The 24,805-nt window shown below is 48.4% G+C and overlaps 1 protein-coding gene across 9 annotated transcripts in view; it reads left to right on the forward strand.

The window, feature by feature from the left end:
• CASZ1 (castor zinc finger 1) overlaps nucleotides 1-24,805 on the forward strand; it is a 272,945-nt gene that overhangs the window by 214,876 nt on the left and 33,264 nt on the right. For 7 of the 9 annotated variants that reach the window (XM_075906425.1, XM_075906429.1, XM_075906426.1 and 4 more), the window contains 6 exons: nucleotides 109-952; nucleotides 7,872-7,940; nucleotides 15,837-15,927; nucleotides 18,140-18,304; nucleotides 20,946-21,118; nucleotides 22,167-23,035. In XM_075906425.1, coding sequence (XP_075762540.1) covers nucleotides 109-952; nucleotides 7,872-7,940; nucleotides 15,837-15,927; nucleotides 18,140-18,304; nucleotides 20,946-21,118; nucleotides 22,167-23,035 — 2,211 coding nt within the window. The remainder of the gene's footprint in view (nucleotides 1-108; nucleotides 953-7,871; nucleotides 7,941-15,836; nucleotides 15,928-18,139; nucleotides 18,305-20,945; nucleotides 21,119-22,166; nucleotides 23,036-24,805) is intronic. The other 2 variants (XM_075906431.1, XM_075906428.1) reach the window with 2 other exon arrangements.

Raw genomic sequence — 24,805 nt, forward strand, 5'->3', positions numbered from 1 at the left:
TAGATCATATTCCCCCTCTCTTATCCCCCCCCCACCCACTGCCAGTGCTGGTACAGAAGAGGAGAATCCACCCCTTGCATGACTCTTTGTGCCTCTGTCTCTCTGCAGGGGAAGCTTCGTCCCTGCGGGATTACGCCGCCACCACCATGAACGAGTTCCTGGGCATGTTTGGCTACAATGACCAGAACATGCGGGACGAGCTGACTCGCAAGATCAGCTTTGACAAGCTGAATGCTGCTACCTCAGAGGCCTCTGCCGCTGCCGCCTCCCTCCCAGGCGAGGACGCCATGAGCAAGCGAGCCCGCTTCTCCAAATATGAGGAGTATATCCGCAAGCTCAAGGCCGGTGAGCAGCTCTCCTGGCCCATCCACCCGGCCAAGTCTGATGAGCTGAGCTCCAAGCTGGGTAAGGAGGCTTCATCAGTGCTGACACAACCTATCCGAGCACTGCCAGGGCCAGATGCTACCCTGCTAACAGAGACCAAAGCCACCATCCTGCCCTTGCCCTCTCCCAGCAGCTCCCAGATGCAGGGTCTGATGTCACGGGCCTCAAAGTACGACTTCTTCATTCAGAAGCTGAAGACAGGTGAGAGCCTCAGGCCACAGAATGGCAACACCTACAAGAAGGCCTCCAAGTATGACCTGGAGAATGTCAAGTACTTGCACCTCTTTAAGCCTGGTGAGGGCAGTCCAGACATGGGAGGAGCCATTGCCTTCAAGACAGGCAAGGTGGGCCGGCCATCCAAGTACGATGTAAGGAACATCCAGAAACTCACTCCAGTCAAGGTTCCAACACCTAGCCTGGCTCCCAACCCTCTCGCCAGCACCCCCAGCAGCACTCCAGTGGCTGGCCCTGAGCAGCCCGTCTCCTTGCCATTCAACACCCCTGAGTACCTGAAGTCGACCTTCTCCAAGACGGACTCCATCACGACTGGGACGGTCTCTACAGTCAAGTAAGACTCCTCCCATTTTTCTTTTCTTTGCTTTAGTCGGGGAAATAAACCCAGTTAATGGGGCCAATTTAAAGGGATGTTTGCCATCCTCAGACACTGTCCTCCCTTTGGTTTCTTCAATAGGAGCTTTTTGATTGAAATACTAGCTAATACATGCAAGCTTGGGGCATGGGAAGAGGGACTGCTTGGATGCTTTAGCCTTATGCCTTCTTGGTTCTCACAGTCCCAATTCCCATTCTGAGCCTAAGCTATTGTGCCTGGGAAGACAGTAGAGAAAAGAAGTGGGGTTATCAGTTCCCAGAGGGCAGTGGTTTTCAAACTGGAGTATGTGAGCTCTCATCAGAGAGTAAGGGTGTGTCTAGACTACAAGGTTTTGTTGACAAAAGTGGACTTTTGTCGACAAAACTAAACCTGCGTCTACACTACCGCTGAGTTCTGTCGACATAATGTCGACAGAACTCAGCAGTTTTGTCAACGCTGGTAAACCTCATTTTACGAGGAATAACGCCTTTTGTCGACAGAGTTCTGTTGACAGAAGGCGTTAGTGCATCTAAACTGTTCTTTGCGTCAACACTGCCATGTTGACAAAGCAGCTTGCTTTGTTGACAGAACTGAATGTAGCCTAGACGCTCTTTGTCGACAGAAGCTTTGTCGACAGTATCTGTCAACAAAACTTCTGTTGACAAAAGCCTGTAGTCTAGACGTACCCTAAGTGAGAAAAATCTTGTAATGGCAGACAGTGTACCATGGAAATTTTTTTTCTATTTTCATCAGGATATTATGACCAGATCTCAGATGGGGGTGTGCTTTAGACTACGTTATTTGGAAATGGGTACGCAGCCTAAAAAATCTGAAAACCACTGCCATAGGGCAAAGCTAGGATCAGCATCTGAAGCCATGAGCTGAGTTCTAGAGCCAAGCACTTTAAAGGAAAGACATAGGAAGCCATGGAAACTTAGAGCATGTTAACCAGAGTTACTAGGCTGTGGAGCGGTCTCCCAAGGAAAATGGCGGGAATCCTGTTATTTGGGACATTTAAATCTAGGAACTTAGCCTGCAATGTTTGGGAGATGGCTAGGCCCTCCCCATCCCTAATGTCTCTGATTGTAAGCAAGGAAAATGGGGTGTGAGGAACAATCCCCAGCACTGATGAAGTTCTAGTCTTCCTAAGCCCATCAGCTCCGATAGCCATGCACAGATCTCTCAGTCTCCATGTCTGTGGAAACAAGAGGCAGATGGGAGAGCTGTTATTGACACTAAGAGGTCAGAATCATGGCTGCTTTCTTTCTCTCTGTCTTCCAAATCTCCTCAACAGCCAGCCCTGCCTGGATTAGGGCCCAATTCTGTTCCCATTGAAGTCAGCGATTTGATTATTAGATTAGATGTTCCTGTGCTTTGTGACACATGAGGCAACCCAGTGTTTCCGCCTCCATCTGCCTAATGCCACGTTTCTTGCTCCATTGTAATCTGTTTCCAAGATAGCAACATCTTTCTCAATGGTTTTAATATAGGTCATCTGTTTCCTCCTCTTCTCCTTCCACCAAGTGTTATCCAGTCAAGGGCTTGTCTAGAAACACTGGGGTTTTTTACCCCAGAACGACAGTCAGCCTTCTTTCTCGAATCATTGTCTGTTGACCAGTCCTTTATAACATGTCAGCATTGGTTACTTTATCCCACCAGCAAACCCAAGTATACTTTGCAAGCATCTCAGATGGAATGTGTTACATTTCTTATTATGGGCTTCTGACATTTGCCAAGTTTTGGATGCATGTACCAGTGGATCTCATAGTGATTTTTCTTGGTTCTGTGTGAATCTCTCTCTTTTTCCAGTGATTTGCAATTCTCAGAAAAGCTTTATCTTCCCGGATCTTGCTTTTATTTCCTTATGGGGAAGGCCAGCAGCACTGATTGTGCTTCTGAGCTATACAAACTAGTTAACTGTGTTGTCGTCTTCACTCTCAATCACATATGCACCAGGGCTGCTGACTCTTTCAACCATCATAACTCCTCTTCCAGTGATCCTGAAGTCAGTTGGGTAATTCCTATGACTTCACTTAAATGTATCTTTTCAATCTGGCCCATTTCTTACATGGTTTAGTAAAAACTCTCTCCAGATTTGATAGGGAGATTGACATAGAATCATTGAACACTAGAACTGGAAGGGGCCTCGAGAGGTCGAGGCATGTCATGCCATGCCTGACAAACCCACCCACCGTCCCTCTTGGCACCTGTAGTACAGTTTCCACTAAGCTTCTGTAGATAAAAAGCATTGGACTCTCCCATCAATTTGGCATTTTCCCCCAGCATTCAGTTAATGGAAAATGGCTCAACATTCACATTTGTGCCTTCTTCCCACACATAAGAACATAAGAACAGCCATGGCAGGTTCACTTTGCCCAGTAACCTGTCTTCCAACAGTGGCCAGTGCCAGATGCTTCAGAGAAAATAAACAGAACAGGGCAGTTATCAAGTGATCTATCCCCTGTGGTCTAGAACCAGCTTCTGGCAATTAGAAGTTTAGGGACACCCAGAACAGGGGGGTGCATCCCTAACCATGTTGGCTAATAGCCACTAATGGACCTGTCCTCCATGAAATTCATTAATTCTTGAACCCACTTCTACATTTGGCCTTCACAACATCCCTGGGCTATGACTTACACAGGTTGCCTGAACATGATATGAAATACTTCCTTGTGTTTGTTTTAAATCTGCTTCCTATTGATTCCACTGGGTGATGCCAGGTTCTTGTGTTACGTGAAGGGGGAAATAACATTTCCTTTTTCACTTTCTCCACACCATTCATGATTGTACGGACCTTTATCATATCCCCCAGTAGAACCTTTTCTAAGGTGAATGGTCCCAGTCTTTTTAATCTCTCCTCGTATGGAAGCTGCTCCATAGCTTTTATCATTTTGATTGTACTTTTCTGTACTTTTTTCCAATTCAAATGTTTTTTGAGGTAGGCCAACCAGAACTGCAAGTGGTGAGCGTATCATGGATTTATATAGTGGCATTGTAATATTTTTTCTCCCAATATCTATCCCTTTCCTACTGATTCCTAACATGGTTAGCTTTTTTATTGCCACTTCACACAGAGAAGATGTTTTCAGAAATCTACAATGATGCCACAATCTCTTTCTTGAGTGATACCAGCTAATTTAGACCCCGTTATTTTAAATGTGGAGTTGGGATTATGTTTTCCAACATGCATTACTTTGCCTTTGTCAACACTGAATTGCATCTGCCGTTTTGGTGCCCAGCTTTGTGAGATCCCTTTATAACTCTTCACAGTGAGCTTTGGACCTAGGTATCTTGAGTAATTTTGTATCATCTGCAAACTTTGCCACCTAACTGTTCACCCCTTTTTCCAGATCATGTATGAATATGTTGAATAGCCTTGGACTCCCATAAGAGTCTTGTGGGGGAGGGAGGGCCTTCTATTTACCTCACTCCACTGTGAAAATTAACCATTTATTCCTCCCCGTTGTTTGCTATGTTTTGACCAATTACTGATCCTTTAAAGGACCTTCCCTCTTATCTCATGACTGCTTACCTTGCTTAAGAGCCTTTGGTGTGGGACATTGTCAAATGCTCTCTGAAAGTCCAAGGAAGACCACTGAAAGCTCTTTGAAAGTCCACTCCCTTGTTTGATAGAACAGTGAGGCAAGATTCTCCTTTACAAAAGCTGAGTTGGCTATTCTCCAGTATATCGTGTTCATCTACATGTCTGACAGTCCTGTCCTTTCCACACTCTGAGGTCATGTGGTGAAGGGGGCACCTGTGGCCAGGTCTAGATTTTCAACAAGGTGTTTCTGCAATGGAAATTCTGCTGCCCCGGTACCAGGTGTCACATGATCCCTTCTGACCCTGAATCTCAAAATGTCTGGGAGCAAATAAGGAGGAAGGGGTGTGGTTTGCTCCATTTCCTTGGTTTGGATTCTCTTGCCTCTCACTTGGTGCCTTATTGAGGCATGAAAATTTTTTGGTGTGAGTGAGTTATTGTCACCTGTTATTGTGGCTGCCTGGGTTGCTCCCACATATTCACCGCAGAGACCCCTGTGAGAGCAGCCCCTGATAAGAGGAGAGACTCCTGCTTTCCGGTCCTCCTGCCTTTCCACTGGTTCTGGTTTAAGCACAACCCACGGCGTTGGCTTGTGGAACTCAGTTGGGACTTTCTGATGTGTGCCCGTATGGCTGTACTGCTTGTTCAGTGCATTGGTCTGTTTTATGTCAGCCAGGAGTCCCCATTGGGTGTTTGTATCAGGGCCAGCACCCGCATGCCCCATGTCGTCGGCTGAGAGATTCCATTGAGTCCACCCAAATGCCACGCCCTGTAAGGTAGAGGTAAGGATATCTACCGCCTGCGTGGCACAGATTAATACATTACTGTCTGCAGACAGCTTTGAGCTCCGATGGTTAAAAGTGTCTGGAAAAGGGCAAAGGTTTATTATCAGTTGTAGCTAAATTCACCTGCCCTCAGTCTGGGGAGCCCTTTAACCACCCCAAAATATCCTGTCTGCTGTGTGGCACGTCTGTAGTTCGATGGCAGCGTTATCCACTCTGCTGGCTGTGCTGTGGAGTCTATGGCTCCCACTGTGTGCTAGGCTCCCAGCTGTGCCATAGCCCATTGTAAATGCCTCCTTTCTGAGCGCTCGCTCGCTCACTCCTGGGTTCATCGGTGTCTCTTGCTCCAGACAGCGGGCGGGGGCTGCTGTTGTTATGAACGCTGGATTATAAATATGTATATGTGCTCAGTCCCCGGGTCTGTGGCTCCTTGACAGAGGAAGCCAATCAAGAGTCTCAAGGACACCCGAATGCCCCTTGGGTGTCTCCGGTCCCAGCCCCATGTGTGTTGGGAATTCTGGAGCTGTACCGGGGGCTGCTCACCCAGCCTTGCTTTGCTTTTGCTTTTGCTTCTCATCAGGATCCCCGTTTTATTTCCTTTCTCTCGGCCTCTCGCCCTTTCGGTTCCATGGCAGGTGGGCTTCACAGTGGCTCAGTGATTCCCTTCTCTAGCCACAGGACTCCCTGGGGCCGGAGGAAGTGAGAAATGCTGGTGGGGGTGCAGCTGGCAATGGGGTTTGGACTGAGGGTTCTTCCTGACTTCTTCTTGTCACACACACAGGCGCCTGCTGGTGTGTTTTATCCTTTGTAGCTCAGGGTGGTGTTCCCATGGGGCTGTGATTCCTCCTTTTTCTGGGCTCTAGCTAGTGCCCACTAGGTATGGTCCCTATGGAACCCACTTCCACCAGAATCTACTCTCTGTCCTGTGGTCTTTACACATGTGGCACCTGAACTGGACACAGGCCAATAACAAATATCAGGATTCTCCCTCGCCCATTAGCTGACCTCACCTGTGTGTAGCCTGGACATGATGTGCACCCGCATCCTTGCTTTGCCCAACGCAGCCCTGCCATGTGGGTGGGACGCTGATATGCATTCCCAATCATGGCATGCTCTGTCTCTGTCTCTCTGGGATGCTAATGCAGCCCCTCTTGCCCACAACCCCAGCAGGGGACTGCGCTGCATTTCCCAGCTCAGGGGGTCCCTCCCGCACTCTACTGTCCTTGTGGGGATCTGAAAGATGGCTGCGAGACATCCGGAGCAGTGTCCCAGGGAGCTGTGTGTGGTGCAGGAGGCAGACTTTTAACTGTGCGAGTGAGGATGGTGCTAATTCCGTGAGTTGGGACCTGGCCTTCCATTCAGAGTCCCCTCCAGGGCCAAAACCTTGTGGGAACCACGCCCTCGCATACACATGCTGCAAGCTAAGGGTGCGAACTTTCTAACCCCTAATGCTGTTAACCGGGGCAAAACTTAGGTACTGACTTCAAATGACCAATGTGCACGTTATAGGTGTCCTGGTTTAACCAAGGTGTGGCCCGCCATGCATTCGTCAGGTGCCCAAGGATACAGGAGGAAGCTCAGTTGCAGCCCATTCTCTCATCAGCGAATGCTGTAAGCGCAGCAGCCATGATTTAGGAGGCTGGGGCTGCTGTGTGACAACACCTCTCCGTTGCTGGAGAACATCCACCATGGAGGGCCAGGTTAAGGGGGGGTTAGCCGGGGCGCCAACCTATGGGGGGCGCCTGATTGCAGCTGTAAGGGGTGCCATGCGCTCGGGGGCGGGGGCCACGCATGCGCCACGCACCCACTGCCTGGGGCACAAGAATGGCTCTTGCCGGCACTGCCACCATGACGTGCTTTCTGGCCCCGTTTTAAGAAAGAGAGGCATGTCCAGAGGAACGTGATGCCTGACTGCAGTTTGGGTTCGATTTTGAATTACAAAGCTACATCTGCAGCTGGACTGGTGGGTCCATGTTCAGGTGCCCCACGCCCAAGAGGCAGGGCTGCTGGCAGGAAGTTTGGGGAATGCAGGGAAAGCTCCATCTGTGGTGCAGCCATGTTGTGGGGGCCCTGTGGTAAATGTCGCAGTGTGGTTCTGTTCTGTAGTGCAAACCGGCACTTGTGGTGCCCTGATCAGCTGTGTGCTCTCCCGCCATTCTGCAATTGGAGCTCCCCAGCGTTACAAACTGGAGCGTTGTTTTCACAGAGCGGGGGCGGTTCGCATTTTGACTTGGCCACTTGCTGTGTGTAGACAGAGCCAGTGGTGACTATGCAATGATTGCGAGAGCATAATTTAAGGGTAGGGCTTCTCAGCCCCTTCAGCAAACAAGATGGAGCCCTGGGGAGCGGAGACTTGCAGGAAGGGAGGTAGGTGGGATACGTTAGCAGCAGCCCCCTAGAAAGAGCAGGCACCCGGGTGGGGGTGAGAGGGAGTTACACAGGCATACATCTCTGCTGCTTGCTGTTCCCAGAGCATTCTGCCTTGGCACACTCAGTGCTGCATGAGAGACAAGGAGCTTGGACCATGCCCTGACACTGCCTGCTAACCAGCTCTGCCCTGTGTGTTTCTCATTAGGAACGGATTACCCACTGACAAACCAGCTGTCACCGAAGATGTAAATATTTACCAGAAATATATTGCCAGGTAGGCAAATCCCTTGGCTTTCTTGGGGAGGAGGCTGGGTGGAAGGGGGCATGAGATGGGGGGGAGGTCTCGTCTGTCTGTCTGGGTGAAATGTATAAACCAGTCTTGGACGCTGAGTCTTCCATTTCCCTCTGACATCCACACCGACTCTGTCCCCCACTCCCACCCCCGGACAGTACTAGCCAGGGGGATATGCAGGGAGCTAAGATCAAACCAAGCTCTCTTCTCCTCACATCCTTTAGCTAACTCCATAGAGCAGAGGTGGGGAACCTAAGGCCCAGCCTCCGCGGCTCAGGGATCCCCCCCTAGCACCGGGGAGTCTGAGCTGGTGCTCCAGCCCTGCCTCCTGCACCGTCCCCCTGTGGGGCTGGAGTGCACAAAAAAGGTTCCCCACCCCTGCCACAGAGAGAGTGGAAAGGTTTGAGCTTTAAACCAGGGCCTTGTCACCTGGCTGGCCCCTTGGTATGGTCTCCGGCCTGTCTCCCATACCCCGTTCAGTATCTGGCATCTCAGTGCTGGAGTGGGTCATACCAAGCAGTTCTCCTCTGGGGACCCACTTCTGAGTTCAAATGGGGTCATAGGGGAGATGATCTTAGGGAGGGCTCAGTGTCAGCCATAGCTGCTGTAATAAAAATCACAGTGCAGACGGCTTGGCAGGGCATTCACAGGAGAAGCTCAGCGTGGACAAGGGGGTAGAATGGAGCAGTGTGCCAGTGCTGTGCACGGGCTACAGGCTCGAACAGCAAGGGGGCTGCCGGCCAGGAGTGAGGGGCATTAGGAGAGCAGGGTGGGGGGAGAGACCCAGGGTTGGAATAGCGGAGGGGACTGGTGCAGATCAGAAGTGAATGACATTGGCAGAGCTGGAGGAAAAGGAAGAAATGGTTCCATAGTACCTTGCCTGAGCTTTCCTTGGCCCTAGGCAATGCCATCAGCCCCTGACCAAACCTGATGACTCCTCCCCTCCGTCTCTGCTGCCAGGGAGCCAGATCTGATGGCACAAGAATTGACACCCTTCAGGGCAAGCAGCCAAACCAACCTCATCTCAGGAAATTAAAGCAAAAAGCTTGCTCCTGTCAGTGCCAGGGTCTTGAGCCTGCCTAGGGTGGGCCATGGGCGGGGTTAAATAGGAATGGGGAGTGCTCCCTGGAGCCGAGGAGGAGGGGGAGCTGTGAGGGATCCCTGCTCCCAAGCTGTGGGAGAAGAAGGGAGGTGTGATCCCTGACCTCCATTGCCTTAGCCCCTGGTGTAAGAGTGAGAGGGGCAGCAGGGAAGGTGAGATGGGAAGAGAGAAAGAGGCCAGTCCTCACAGTCCCCCAGCAGCAATGCCCCTGGCTGAGATGGCTGCTTTAGAGAACCCGGGACTAGGTGAGGGTTTTAGGCCTAGCTTTGCCTGGCTGCAGGCAGAGAGAGCAAGGACTGCTTTATCAGCACGCTGAGGAGAGCTGAAACTGGCTCCTTCCCTGGTCACCAAACCTCCAGCCTCTGTTGCTGCCGGCCGTGGAGTGTTGAGGGGTCAGTTAGAAGCTGGAAACAGAGCTCCTCTCGGCCACCCTCCATGGGAAGCAGTGTACAGTGGAGAGGAGCATTTCCCCCTTCTCTCCAGCTTCTCTCACAAGCATAGGACCCTTTTAAACGCCATCCCCTCCTCATTCCTTTTCCTCCCAGCCTCAGACAATTCACCCAAGGAGGATTATGAACACCACTGGGACACCACTTCCTGCACAAAAAGCTCCACCAACTGCCCTTTGGCAGCCTGGCCACTTCCCTTTAATTTACACACAGTGTTAAAAACTGTTTAAAGCTTTAAAATAAGCAGGGGGAGGGAGGCAGTGTGTCTTTGCTGCGCAATTAGCTTAATGAGTTTGCCAAAGCCATTGCCAAAAGCTGCCCAGGGATAATCCATTGTCTCGCACAACAAAATAAAACCACTTACTTAGCTAGTTTGGGCTGGGCTGGTCTATTTCTACCTTTATATTTATAATATTTTTCCAGTGGTCTCTTTTTTTTTTCTTTTTTCTTTTTCTCTTTTCTTTAATCATTCATTCATTCATGCCTGAGCAGATGGTGCTTCTGGCAGCTCTTGCTTAAATATTTCTGTGGGCATCCCCCTGCCTGGTAATTGAGGTGGGGGGTTTCCCTCCTCCTCTCACATCATCGTTACAGGGTAATAAGTCTGTAAACACTTGCTAAGCACACTAACGTCTTTATTATTTTATTAGTATTTATTTATCTCCGTGTTTCTTGCTAACTCCTGCCAGACCTGGGATTGGCTCCCGTTGACAAAACAAGGGAATGAAATAAAGTGGGGGAAAGAACGTGGGTGCACATGTGTTTGTGTGTGTAAAGTGCATCTGTTTGCAGGTAGGTGTGTATGGAATTGTGACTGCAAGTGCATGTGGGTGCATATGAGTATTTGCACATAAGTGTGGATAGAATTGTATGTGGATGTTTGTGTGTTGTATATTAGCAGAAATTGAGTGGGTACAGGCTTGCCAGTGGGAGGGGGCAAATGGGACAGGTGCCTCAGGACCTTTAAATCTCCACTCGCGCACCACGCAGCATGTTCCACATGGCCCTAACAACCAGACCTTTAAATTGCCACCAGGGCACCATGCAGCATGCTGCACATGCCTCTGAGAACCGGAGGGTTCCAGCACCATGGTCCAGTCAGTGCTGTGAGCGGCCCCCCGGCCCTGCCCCTCCTCTCCAAGGCCACACCCCTTCTGGGGGCATGGAGTCAGCCCCCCACACACATTGCCCAAGGGCCGGTGGACGTTGTCAGTGCCCCGAGTGGGCATATGTTAGCAGGTATGTGCACGTGTTCATGAGTGTGCGTGTAAGTTAGTGTGTGGTGTCTTTGCTTTCCCGTGTTAAAAAACTAAACAGATGCTGTGCATTAAAAAATAATAGTTTTGAACTGTTGCAAGTGTCATAAAAAGCAGAGGGTGAACATAACCCTTTAGGAGCCTAAACTTTTAATATTGAAACATAGTGAGAATTCTACCTGTTTTTTCACTTAGCGCTCATTCCAGGAAACAGGGACCCCAAGCGGGGTTGGCCTTACCATGAGGTGAACTGAGGTGGCCAGACTGTGGGGGGTCAGGGGGAGGTGCCACTATGACCCAGAGTGTAGAAAATTGTGTCTGCTGCTGGTACATATGTATTCTCTCTGCTCTAGATGCACAAAGATGGCAGAGCAGTGCCATGAGAGGAGTAGAACAGGTAGAAGGCAGAATTGAGACCTTTCAAAGTTTTGGCCCAAGCAAGGGGACTTGGGAGCATCATTGGAGCTCCCCGTCTCAGGTGCAAAAATGTTATGGGCCGGCCCTGATCCCAAGCCTCAGAGTGCCTTGCCTTGACCATCCCCCGAAAAAGCCCACATATCCAATGAGTTTCCCACATACTCTCCCTGTCTTCCTTCTCCTCCCCCACTCTCCCCAGCCCCTCCCCCTATCTCTCACATCTCCCTATGCACACAAACACACTTCTGGAGCAGTATCAGAAGTGAGACCACAATAAACTCCAGGGTGGAAGGAGGCCAGGAGTTTGAAGTGCCCTCCCCAATATTACTACAGCACTTGTTTGGCTCCTTCTCTTAAAACTGAGCCTGTGACTTCCTCCTGTTACTGCCTGTAGTAACTCGTGCCATAGATGGGATTCCTTTAGTGCCTGGCTCCTTCCTTAGCTTTAGTCAGCATCCCTGGTGGTTGCTTAAATAGGCTCACAGGCAGCTCTCTTCACTTGTGAAGTGCATATATCTAAGATGTTCCCTTTTAACCTGCTCTCTGCCCTGCTGTGCAGATCTGCTTTTCCAGCCTTGCATCTCACTCCTTATCCTCCATTTTTCTCCCTTCCTCATCTCTTCAGCAGGGTTGGGAGGAAATGTTCCCCATGAGAGGGTATCCCATAAGTATGGTGTTTCCTACACCTTCCTCTGGAGTTGCTGGTTCTAGCCACTGTCAGAGCCAGGACTCTGGACTGGATGGACCTATGGGCAGATTGGTTGCAGCAGTTCATGTGTAATGACAAGGTGGCCAAACCTTCTGTCAGCTTTCCAGTCTAGTCTGGCAAGTCCTTTAAATAGGGTTAGCCTCATTTCTTCTCCTTCCTGTTCCACACCTCTGTTTGGACAGCCGAGCATCATTGCCTTCTAGTTTGTTTCTCCGCTGCTGCTAAGGTTTGTTCCACATTCCCAGTCACCTGCTCTGGCGTGATCCTGATTTCCTGCAGTATTTCTTCTCTGTCCCCTGGGAGAGGCATGTCTGCTTCTGGCATCTGTCCTCATCTCCCTTTGTGAGTGCTGAGGCAAAGAAGCCATTTAATTTTTTAGCAGTGTCTATCTTCTCTGTCAATTAAGTCCCCTTTCCATCTCCTGAAGGCCCTGCTGTCTCCACAATTGACCGCCTCTTCCTTATGCACTTCAGAAATGCCTTATTTATTGCCACTCTTTGCCCAACTCCCTTTCATCCTCCAGCTCAGCTTTGCTGTGTGGTCCGGCAGTTCAAAACTTTTGGTTCTTTAATCCCCCCTCCTGTCCCATCTCCTTATCACCCCTCCTGCACCCTTTCCTCCTCCACCCACCTACCCCTTGGTTTTACCCTTGAGGCCTTTCTGCCTTTTCTTGCTTCTCTCTCATGCCATTTCATATGTTCAGTCCTAGTGTTTTTAGTGCTGGGTGACATGGAGAACCCTGGAGCAGATGGTAATTTATCTTTGAATGTTTCCTGAGTCCCCTTCCCTCTGCTGCTTTATCCCTTTCAACCTCCCCAGCTCTTCCAAGTTCCTCCACAATATGCTCAGTAAAATTCATTGTCTTGAAAAAAACTCTGCTGCATCCAGGGAACACATATGCTCTTCCGCTTTTTTTTTTGTTTTTGTTTTTTGGGGGGGGGGCTTTCGAAATTTGGCCCAGTCTAGATGGGCCAAATTTCAGAAAAGCGTCTTCTGACAAAAGTATTGGAAAAAGATATACAAAATGCAGAGTACATTTTGCATATCTTTTTCCAATAGATCCTCACAGTCTAGACGTACTCTTTCTTTCTTTCTTTCTTTCTTTCTTTCTTTCTTTCTTTCTTTCTTTCTTTCTTTCTTTCTTTCTTTCTTTCTTTCTTTCTTTCTTTCTTTCTTTCTTTCTTTCTTTCTTTTTCTTTCTACCTACCTACCTACCTACCTACCTACCTGTCACATCATGTGGCAAGTTTCCCTCCTGGGGCCATTGCCCAGGGCTCCCTGGAAGAGTCCGTTGAACTTCAGTAAAGATGCATGCAAAGTACAGTAAAACTCCAATAGTCTGGCATCCAATTGTACAGCACTCCCGATAGTTCGGCATCAAAATGGCAAGAGCCTAGTGAGTGAGCTTTGGCAAAAAACAAGTCACAAAACAGCAGCGGCATCAGCTGAACCAAGCGAAAAGGGTAAAAAAGGGTTAAAAAAACTAAAACATTACAGTATACTGTATACAGTATGTACAGTAAAAAGGGATAAAAACACTTTATATACAGTTATACTGTATACAGTATATATATAAAACCAGTTTATAGTACCTCCTGATAGTCTGGCATAGCCGATAATCCGGCACCACCTAGGTCCCAAAGGTTCCAGATTATCGGAAGTATCACGAAGGAAAAATGAAATGTACACCTACAGATTAAGGAATGACTGGCTAGGCATTAGTATTGCTGGAAGAGACCTGGGGGATCATAGTGATGAGTCAATGATGTGGCGTAGTTGCAAAAAAGGTGAAGAGCATTCTGAGATGCATGACCAGGAGTGTTGTATGTAAGACATGGAAGGGAATTGTTCCACTCTACTTGGCACCAGGGAGGTCTCAGTTGTGTCCAGTTGTTCATGCCACACTCTAGAAAAAATGTGGATAAATTGGAGAGAGTCCAGGAAAGAGCATCAAAAATGAGAAAAGGTTTAGAGAACCTGACCTGTGTGTGGAAGGGTTAAAAAACCAACCAAACAAGGCATATCCAGCCTTGAGGAAGGAAGACTGAGGGGGGACCTGATAATAATCTTCAAAATGTTAAGGGCTCTTTTAAAGAGGTGTTCAATTGTTCTCTGTGTCCAGTGCAGGGTAGGACAAGAAGTAAGAGGGTTAATCAGCAGCCAGGGCAATTTAGATTAGATACTGGGGAAAACTCTCTAATTATAAGACTAGCTAAGCTCTGGACTAGGCTTCCAAGGGAGGCTTTGGAATCCCCCTCACTGGAAGTTGTTAAGAACAGCTTAGAGAAACACCTGTTAGGGATGGTCTAGGTTTGCTTAGTTCTGTCTCATGAAAGCAGCTGGACTTGATGACTTCTCAAGGTCCCTTCCTGCTTGGCATTTCTAGAATTCTGTGATTGCAGAAGGCTAGCCTGGCATTGTGACTTCAGAGCTTTGGCTAGGACCGGCTCTTTTCTCATGCCCGAAAAGAAACTCCAAAGTGACCAGCCATGTTTGAGTCACAGGAGGTGTGAATGGAGAGCATGGGCTTAGTGCTGGTAGTGGGCTAAGCAGCCTCTTTCTGTGAAGTCACAGGTTCAGATCCTGCCTAAGTATTAGCTGTTGCTATGTGATGACTGTTCTATGCTACGAGTTGGCAGGCCTCATTCCACTGGGCAAGTGTCACAAAACCTCCACCCAGTGCCACCTGCTTCGTGTTAGCAGTTTCAGCAGAGAGGCCAAGGCTTGACTGGGCTAATATATCTGTTTTATCACCGGGGAGGCCCCCTCCCGGAGCTGGAGCACAGTGCTTGGAGGAAGCTTGCATTGCTGCTGCCCCTGTTTTGGGTCCCCCAGAAAGTTGAGCAGAGTTGTTAAACACACTCAGAACACCAGATTTGCTTCTCCTTGAGCTCTCTGTGGGGACAGGGGAGGCAGGATTTGCCCTCTAGAGATGAGCCTTCAAAAGAAGAATCATGTGTCTTTCTCTTCCCCTCCCCCTCCAAAAATGTAAGTAACCCCCGTTTATTATCTCATATTGTGCAGCCTTGAGACACTCTAATTTCGAGTATGCTGCTCTTGGACTCTCAGTGAGGCAGAAGAAAAAAAATCACCTTTGTTTATGGTGCAGCAGAAAAGCAGCTGCTGGCACCCTGCTTAATTGAAATGCAAATATGGCACATTACAGTTTATGCCCCATCTCTCTCCTGCTGCAACAAGTGGCCTTTGCAATCTTTTAGTCTTTCTGCTCCAAAAGAGCAGAGAGCCACACACCCACCTGCAACCTTTCTTGCAGCCCTCAGGCCTTCTCTCTGCTTTTTCTTGCACCTGATTCTGGTGTCAGGCTTTTGCCCAAGAATGGTAGTGCTGGTAGTGCTTTCTTCATCGCTCCAACTGGAGCTCCCTCGATCTGATCTCCTAGATTCTGGTCCCTGGCAGGCTGGGCAGGAATGGGCCAGTGGGGGAAGGATGTTTAGTGGCAGGCAGAGGGGGAAAATTTATCTGGTTGCAATGGATGTTTTGTCTCAGAGCGGCTGGGAAGAGTCTGTGTCAAGACTTTGCATCACTGCATCCTGGAAATAGCAGCAAGTGGCTCACCAGACTCAGGAGTGGTCCGGTCAGGTGACAATAAAGTCAATTCCAAAGAGCTGAGCAGTGATACTTGTTTGGGATGTAATTATATAAAACCTCATTAGAAAAGGACTTCTGACTGGAAGGGGACCCTCTTTCCTTCTGCTTGGTACCACGGAAGAACTGCATTTTCCCTGGGTGGCAGGTATAGGAGTCTTTGTCTCCATGGAGTCCCATGTCTCCCCAGTCCTCTCTGAGGTGACGGATAGGATAGGTGTAGACTACATTGCAGGAGCACAGGAAGAAGGCCAAACTTGTTTCATTTGCACCTTGATTTGCAGTCACCAACCTTAGGAGAGCATCAGTTTCAAAACTTTCTCTCACCTGTGTTTCCAGGTTCTCTGGGAGTCAGCACTGCGGACACATACACTGTGCGTACCAGTACCGGGAACATTACCACTGCCTCGATCCGGAGTGCAACTATCAGGTAAACAGGACAAACATGAACTGCCAGCACCCATTGCCTGTCCTTTCTGTCAAGGGATTCAGCCCACAAAACTCCACCATGAAACAGATCATCTGCTTTCTCCATGTCTCCATGGAAGAACATTTGAAATGATTGGAGTCAAATTCTGTTTCCAGTTACAACAGCCTCACATTGTTGAACTCGGTGACGTTATTCCAGATATACACCACTATAACTGAGAGTAGAATCTGGCTTAATTTAAATCAGTGGGTTTACTTTGGATTTACAGCAGTGTAATCAAGGGCAAAATCTGGCTTGGTTTAAATGAATAGGATTACTCCAGATTTACACCAGCATAACCCAGAGTAGGATCTGGCTCATCTGAACTCAAAGGAGTTCCTTTAGATTTACACCAGCATAGCCAAGAAGATAAATTAGGCTACGTTATAAATTTTGCTCGAAAATAGGGAATGCTTTCTGGTAGTCTGTCTCTGTCTCTGCGGTTGCCCATGCAACACGAGAGAAGCAGCAGCAGCCAAACACCCAATAAGACCAGCAGCAGCCCTGAATCTATGGTTAGGAAGAGAGTGGGGAGGGGACATGTGCAGTGTTGTAATTGCTGGGATAATTGCCAAGGTAGCAACGTCAAGCCAGCTCTGAGTCACGTGCAGTGTTTGTTTACCCTCTTTCCAGGTCTGTGAGCATGACTCTGCCATCTCTGTGGTCAGACTGCATGTGGGGATGGATGAGGGGGAAATCCCAGAGTTTGTATCTGGCATGACTCCTGCCCTAGCTCCAGGAGGCACTTTGGTCTTGGGGGGAATGAGTCTGACCACAGCCAGGGAAACAAGTTGATCAGACTGGAGTTTTTCTTTGGGATGTTGCTAGTGACCCTGAAAGGGATGATCAGATGGGGAGCTCTCAGTCATGGCACAGGGAGCAGGAAGGACACAAAGGATGGAAAGACAGAAAAACTATTACTATGATTGGCCTCATGATTATTACCCAAGGAGTCCAGAAGCTGCTTGCAAAGGAGCTTGCCTGGTCTCACAAGGGAATAAGGATTTAGGCTGCTTTTTAAAATGCAAATTATTTTATGGCTGAGATATAGTTTATAATAAGTAACGCTCTGCAATAAATGGGCACAAATTAATAGTGATTGGCAATGGGAATCCTGTATGTACGCCATGGGAAATAGTACCGCTAGCCTCTGCGGGCTTCCTACTGAAATCCATATCCATCTATCCCCTTGCCAATACCAATGGAATTGATCAGGATTGATGTTATAGGAGTACTGAGTGGAAGCGATAATCATTTGTCTCTTTTAAAAGGAGGCTGGAAAAGTTGCTAAATATTAGAATACAGGGTTTTTCAATCACTCCTCACAATAAATGGCTATTGATTTTTTAAAATCAGATTTCCTTTCACACCTCCACTGTTGAATATCAATGTACGTGGGAAATAAAAATGAAAAGCTTCATCTTAAAACCACTTTGTCTGCCCTGAGAATAGGACACTTAGTTCAAGCAGGCAGGGATGAAGGGGATTGTCTGTTGGTTCTGGCATACAACAGGGAGAGTTAGGGTCAGTTCTCAGCTCTGCCGCTGACTTTCTGTGTGACCATGGGCAAGTCATTTTCCATCTCTGTGCCTCCAGTTTCCCCATAAAGTTGATTTTCCTCACAAAACCAGCCTATGTCCCAGGGGGGTTATGATGCTAAAATTTAGTGTTGTTTGTAGAGCACTTGGACAGCTCGAGAGGGAGGGCACTAAAGGAAAGCAGAGCATCTTCCTTTTGACATGGATTTGGTAGCCAGTGTCTTGCAAACTCCAAGCATGAGCTATCTGAAAGCTGGAATTACTCATTTATAGCAGGGATAGTTCACTGGTTTCCTTTCCAGCTACCATGGCTCTTCAGAGAGCAGCATCTAAAATCCTGTCAGAAGAATCACTTCCAAGATTGCACAGAGCCCTTCTTGGATGTGGCACTATTGTATCTTTCACTCCTGGCTTATCGTTACAGAAACCGTTTTGGTTTGCATATATTGTTCCTTTAACAACAACATAAGACTTCTCCTTTAATCTAACCAGTGCCTCATGGGGTCTCAAATGCATTGTATGGCTGAACTGCGACTGTGAGTCCACAGTTGAGGGGTTTATAGAGGAAATTACTCTGGAATACTTGCCTCCACCATTCCTTTCACGTGTGTGTCTCGCTTTCTCTGTCCCTCCAGAGATTCACTAGTAAACAGGATGTGATTCGGCATTACAACATGCACAAGAAACGTGATAATTCCCTCCAGCACGGCTTTATGCGCTTCAGCCCCTTGGATGACTGCAGCGTGTACTACCATGGCTGTCACCTGAATGGGAAAAGCACACACTACCACTGCATGCAGGTAACACAGCTGGTCTGGGGAGAAGGCAGCAACATGGCTGGAGGAAAGATGACAGGGCTCTAGGGAGAATGAGGAACCCAGAGCCAGTAGGCCTGAGCCATTCCCTTTTTGTTGCAAACCTAAAGGAGTGTGAAATCCTGGCACCAAACATTTTCCTTTGGGTGGGGGGACAGGCACCTCCCCTGCAGCAAACTGTTTTAAGGGAGAACTTCCAGCTAGCTTAAATGTATCTCCTCCTGCTTCAATCCCTTCTATACCCAGTTTGCATGGACATTCTCCTGCCAAGCATGGTCCCGATCTGAACTATGAAGGGCAATGCTCTGTTTTTGGGTTGGCAGGGTGGCGTTCACGGCTTTTCCTCTGTTCTGTGCCTGACTTATCTACACAGATAATACCCTCTCTGTGGGACTGGTAGAGGGATAAGCAGTGAAGTCTCTTTAGAGTGCCACTGCCTTGCCCAAACAGACCATCTGACCTGCTATAGCCTCCTTGGATCATAAGGCTTCTCTCTGCACAACATCTGTCCGTTAGCACTGGAGTTAGTTCCTTTGTAGCCAGCTGCTAGGACAATTAAATATTAATGGTACTCAGTTTGAAGCAAACCTCAACTCTGCCTTCCTCACCAGCATTTCTAGAGGAGAAGTTCTAAGAGTTATTGGGCATTACAACTGCAGTGCAGGGAGGGAATGAGGTTAAGCAAATGATGTTTTGACCATGGAGTAACAGGAATTGGCATTGCCACACAGAAGTTTGAACTCGTTGGTGTTGTCTAGCCCAGAGGCAGTCAGGACACTGGTTACTTTATCCATCTCTTAAAGTGGGATCTGCTCTGAAGAAGGGTAGAGGTAGGGACACACACTGCATTTTGAGTCAGCACCTAAAATATTGCTACACCAATGTGCAATGGAACTTTTAATCCCACCGAAAATAATCAGACGCGCTCGCAAGGTCTTACTACTCTAAAATCCCAGATCCCACTTCCTGGACTATTCTACAGTCATAAGGCCCCAATTCAGCAAAGTATTTAAGCACGTGCTTAAGTCTCAGCAAAGTCAGTGGGTCTTCAAATAAAGCATTGGGCATGTGTTTTTAATAGGGATGGACTTAAGTATTTATTTAAGTTGTCAGCTTTTTCAAATCAATGGGACTTAAGCATAAGCTTAATATTAGGCAGGTACTAAAGTGTTCTTCTGAATAGGGTCATGTTTTAAGCATGTGCTTAGTGTTTTGCTGAAACTGGGGTTTCATTTGTATCTCTGTTAGGGACATTTTTGTGCTATTTCTTCTGTATTTTCCTTGCTCAGTTTCTTGCTGAGCAACCTAGGATAGGAGATATTTAATTTTTAAAGGACAATCAAGATTTTTCAGTCTGCAGCCGCTCTGAGGTTTAATAAAGACCCCTTTCTAGGCTTCTATATAAGGGTAATTTAGCCCTGTGACCACTCCCTTCCAGAAAGTCAATGACCATGTAAGCAGTGACTTACAGGAAAGGTGTCAGAACATAAACTTGCAATTAAAATGAATATTGCTTAAATGGCAGGATTTGTGCCGTCCGCCTCGTGGGTTTTTTTCTCTTTATGTCCATAATTGGTGTGGATAAAATTCAGTTAGTTGTTTATACGAACTGACATTTTTTTAGGCTTTAATACCAAGAGCCACATTGCAAATTATTCCTAAGGAGGTTTTTGTTTAATTCTTTTTTTTAATGCCGCACAGGGTCTGTTTTTTTTCAAGGTGTCAGTGTGGAGAGAGAGTCTCTTTTATATTGGAAATAGCTGGAGATCCTTCTCCCCGCCCCCTGCCCTGAGTATTTGTTATTGCCTGTTTGAATCAACCTGGGCTGAACCGAGAGGTGGTGTTTTCGTTCTCTTCACTTCTGAGATGGTGCAGGCGTTGGCACACACTGTGCAAAAGAAGAAAGGGAAAAAATAAAACCCGCTGTTGGCAACTCAGCAGGGGTGATGGCGTTTTCAGATTCCACTGGTTTTTTACTCAATATGGCCAAGCTGCCCGCTTTGCCCAGAGGAGGCTGGTTTTCAGCATTCCGTTCTCATCACACCATTCCTACTCACTGCACAAGGTTAAAATTATTGAGTAAATGATCATAGAACACTAGAACTGGAAGGGACCTCGAGAGGTCATCGAGTTCAGTCCCCTGCCCTCGCGGCAGGACCCAGTACTGATGTTGGGGCGTGAGAGCCACCAGTTCCCAGTGACAAGATGACTGGGATTTCCACTTGGGTCTGTGGCTAGTTAAAGTAAAACAGACTCTAGATCTGTGTCCAGCTTCCTCCACATCGCCCCATCTCCAAGAGAGAAAATGAATAGATGAGTATCCACCAGTCTCATCAGTGCTCCACAAGTAGGTAAAAGGCTGGAGTAGAAGCCCCAACTCTCTCCAATTCAGTAGCCTGAATAGTAGCCTTAATCTCTACACATCTCCTCCAATCCTCTGTCTCCTTCTGTTCTAATTGTTTTGTCCCCAGAGACTCAAAGTGGTGACTCAGTACTGAGGGGAAGTGCAGAAATACAATTAAAATATCTCTGCGTTGCTTGTGCATTTATTACTGCTGGGATGGATAATAAAGCAATAGGCTGCTCCTGGGATGGCTTGATATCTCTTTCCCTTGGTCCCACACAGGTGGGCTGTAACAAGGTCTATACCAGCACCTCTGATGTGATGACCCATGAAAACTTCCACAAGAAGAACACGCAGCTCATCAACGATGGGTTCCAGCGGTTCCGAGCCACAGAAGACTGTGGCACTGTGGACTGTCAGTTCTATGGGCAGAAAACCACTCACTTCCACTGCAGGTGAGAGGGTGGGGGAGGGCAAAAATGCTGCCTTATTGACACACATCTGCTGGCCTCCTCTTGAAAAGCTGTAATCTCGGGACTATACCCAGTGGGGTAACCTACCAGAAAGGCCTCTAGATGTGGACTTCCCAGGGATCTTCCTGAAACAACATAAACACCAGAGTGGGTATAAACTGGAGAGTGTTCTTGTGGGAGAAGAAACCCTGATAGCTCCCTGATGAATCATGGCAAGTATTCCCATTAAGAAATCTATGACAGAAATCTCTCAGGAAAGAGAATACACTAGCTTTGCTCGAAAGGTCATCATTGAGGGGTGCTGTTATTATGCTATTAATGGCACTTGCACTTCACAGTGCAAGCCATCAGTGGCTACTAGCCAGAATGGGTAGGAATGGTGTCCCTAACCTCTGTCTGCCAGAAGCTGGAAATGGGCAACAGAGTTAGAATCACTTGATGATTCCCTGTTCTGTTCATTCCCTCTGGGACGTCTGACATTGGCCACTGTTGGAAGACAGGACACTGAGCTAGACATACCTTTGGTCTGACTCAGTATAGCTGTTCTTATGGAGTTCTCTCTAGGGACCAACCACCCAGTCCTCCTAGTTTAAGGCCAAACTCTGCTTTCATTTACGTGAGTGCCCTTCCAATGACTCCCTTGAATACCTAAGTCATCTGGGAAAAAAATCAATGCACAGTTAGGGCCTGTGTATGTGTCTAGGAATGACCCTCAGTCTGCCTTGAGCATGTGTTCTCTTTGGGATAGCTTGTGAGCAGGGCTAGATCCCTGCCTCTATTATACTGGCTAGTCTTCAGAGTGGGGACATTATCCCAGTTCTCATACTTGGTAGCATCCTTGCTTCCCTAGACTGGAAATCCTTCCTAGCTTCCAAAGTCAACGCTAAGAGGGGCCAAGAGGCCTCTTCCTACCAGGGGTCAGTACTTTATACTGGCCCCAAACCACATCCCAGGGAGGCAGCAAGTGATGTGGCAGCGCCTTGGTGCTCCCAACTCATACAGCCTCCCACCCTCTTCTGTGCCCTTGTAGGCGACCCGGTTGTACATTCACTTTCAAGAACAAGTGTGACATCGAGAAGCACAAGAGCTACCACATCAAGGATGACGCCTACGCCAAGGATGGCTTCAAGAAGTTTTACAAGTATGAGGAGTGCAAGTATGAGGGCTGCGTCTACAGCAAAGCCACCAACCACTTCCACTGTATCCGGGCAGGCTGTGGCTTCACCTTTACCTCCACCAGCCAGATGACCTCCCACAAGCGCAAGCATGAGCGCCGGCACATCCGCAGCTCGGGGGGCTTGGGCATCCCCGCCTCCCTCCTGGGAGCAAAGGATAATGAGCAGGAGGAGTCCAGCAACGATGACCTCATTGACTTCTCCGCCATGAGCTCTAAGAACTCCAGCCTGAGTGCCTCCCCTACCAGTCAGCAGTCTTCCGTCTCCCTGATCGTCCCAACTGCACCTTCTTCCGCTGCTGAGCTTGCCTCCTCTCAGGCCAGCAAGCCCACCAACAGCATGCCACCGGCCACCAAGATCTCTGGCCTGCTCTCCCAGGCCCTCCCCAGCAATATACCTTTGGCCCTGGCGCTCTCCAACTCAGCACTTCCCGGAACAGCGGGCTCCTACTTCCCCATCATCCCCAGCCGGGTCTCCACGCCACATCCCACCAGCTCAGCCAATCTAATGACAGCTGGTTCCTCCAGCACCAACCCAACATCCTCTACTGCTGCCAATTCCCCCTCCCAAGCCGTCTCAGGGTCCAGTGAGCTGACAGCCACCTCTTCTCCTGGTCCAGCAGCATCCATTATGGAGAGGATCTCCGCCAGCAAAGGACTGATCTCCCCCATGATGGCCAGGCTGGCAGCAGCAGCCCTCAAGCCATCCATGGCGCTCGAAGCAGGTGAGTCCTACAGTCTCCCATCACACTGGAGCTGGGTAAAGGTGGGAGAATTGGAGATGACTTATTTGGAAAGAATGGGCCAATTCAATGGGTCAGCCGCTGGCATTAGGCAGGTTGTACAAGATCATTGCTGGGAGAAGCATTTTAGCCATATTCAGTGAAAGTGTTGGGTGCTAAGGCGCAGTGTTGGGATGCAGGAGGGGTGGTCGGTGGAACCTGAATCACTCCACATAGATGAGAGAGAGGAAGCTGCTTCCCACACAGAGTCAGGCTCCTCTCAGTCCTGGAGGAAAAGTGTTCTCCTCTGTGATACCTCCCTCCCCATCTAATTGTGGGCTGGAAAGTGAGGGGCATTTTATTCAAAATGGAAATGGATAAAGAACTCACTGGAGTCCTGGGGTTATAGAGCATCCCTGAGTTATGCTTCCCATTGTCCATCTTGAGGATCTGAGCACTGGGTCTGACAGCAGCCTTGTCCTTCCCTCCATCCCATGGGAGTGTAGGGGGAGACAGACCAAGCTGATTCCCACAGCCCAACATGGAGCTCCCTTCCCACTCCCTTCTGTTTCTTGTATACTGAGTGGAGTCATCAGTGTCGCTCCTACTGCTCATCACCCTTTTACTCCTCAGACTCACTTCCCTCTTTGTTCCCTGCCCTCGCAGCTGCTCCTGTTGGACCTCAGGTGGGTGAACACCAAGCCCTGTCTCTGCCATTTGATTGGTATCCCGAGCATCAGCCATGCCCCCCCAGAGACTTTGCTAACATGCATCCCTGATCAGAATCTTTTTTACTTCATCAAAATCATCTGGTGAGGTTGAACTTCTGCTCCTCAGGAAAACAGGGCAGGGATGAGGCGTATTAGGAGAGGAACTGGACCTGGCCTAGGGAAAAGTGCAGCAGCAAGGACCCTTCATTGCTTGGTTTGTTGCTGTAGATGATCCCTTAAGAGTCAAGGGGGCTGCAACTGGTGGCATTCTGCATGAGAAAGAAGGCTGCATTCCAGGGAAGACAGGGCTGGCCTGGAAAAGGGGGAAGTTCTGTGAAGCCAGTGAAAGGCAGAGGGGAAATGGAATCAGAGATGGTTCTATATTTAATGGCTCTTCAGGCAAGCATGAGAGTTGTAGGTTTTCTCTGTTAAGCTGTGCTGTATTGAATGACTTTCTCCCCCTCACCTTGCACCTCTGCTGCAGTAATTACAGGACAAACAACAGCGATCAAACAACAGTGATCGCTCTGGACCTGTGCCAGCAGGTGTGCTCCTTTGAGATGTACAGCATTCTCTTCTCACTATGGCTCATTCTAACTATCCTCTCATCTTCCTTTTTCTTTTTCTCTCCTTGGTTTGGGGGAGGGGGATGAGCTTCTCCCATTGAAGCATCTGGTTGACCTTAGGAACCAATGTGTTGGTTCTCACATAGGACATTTTACCTTCCTGGGTCTGCAAGGCAGTTTTTTTCCTTCCCTCCCAGCCTATCCACACATAATCACTGGACAGTCTGCAAGTAGCAGCATGGATCCATGGCAGAAAGGATCCCCCCACTGGGACTAATGAAACCTTTCTTTGTTGCACTCTAGAACTCAAGTAAACAGTTAATTTATAATTAATTTATAATTCTAGTTTATTTATAGTCATCCCTTTCAACTAGAACATCTCAGGCCTCTTCTGATTAACAGGGCCAGACTGCTCTTCGTGACACCGCTGTAAATCCAGAGTAACCCAACTGAAAACAATCAAGTACCTTTGGATTTACACTGATATCACCACAAGT

This window comes from Pelodiscus sinensis, chromosome 23, assembly GCF_049634645.1.
Source record: "Pelodiscus sinensis isolate JC-2024 chromosome 23, ASM4963464v1, whole genome shotgun sequence".
NCBI classification, from domain to species: Eukaryota; Metazoa; Chordata; order Testudines; family Trionychidae; genus Pelodiscus; species Pelodiscus sinensis.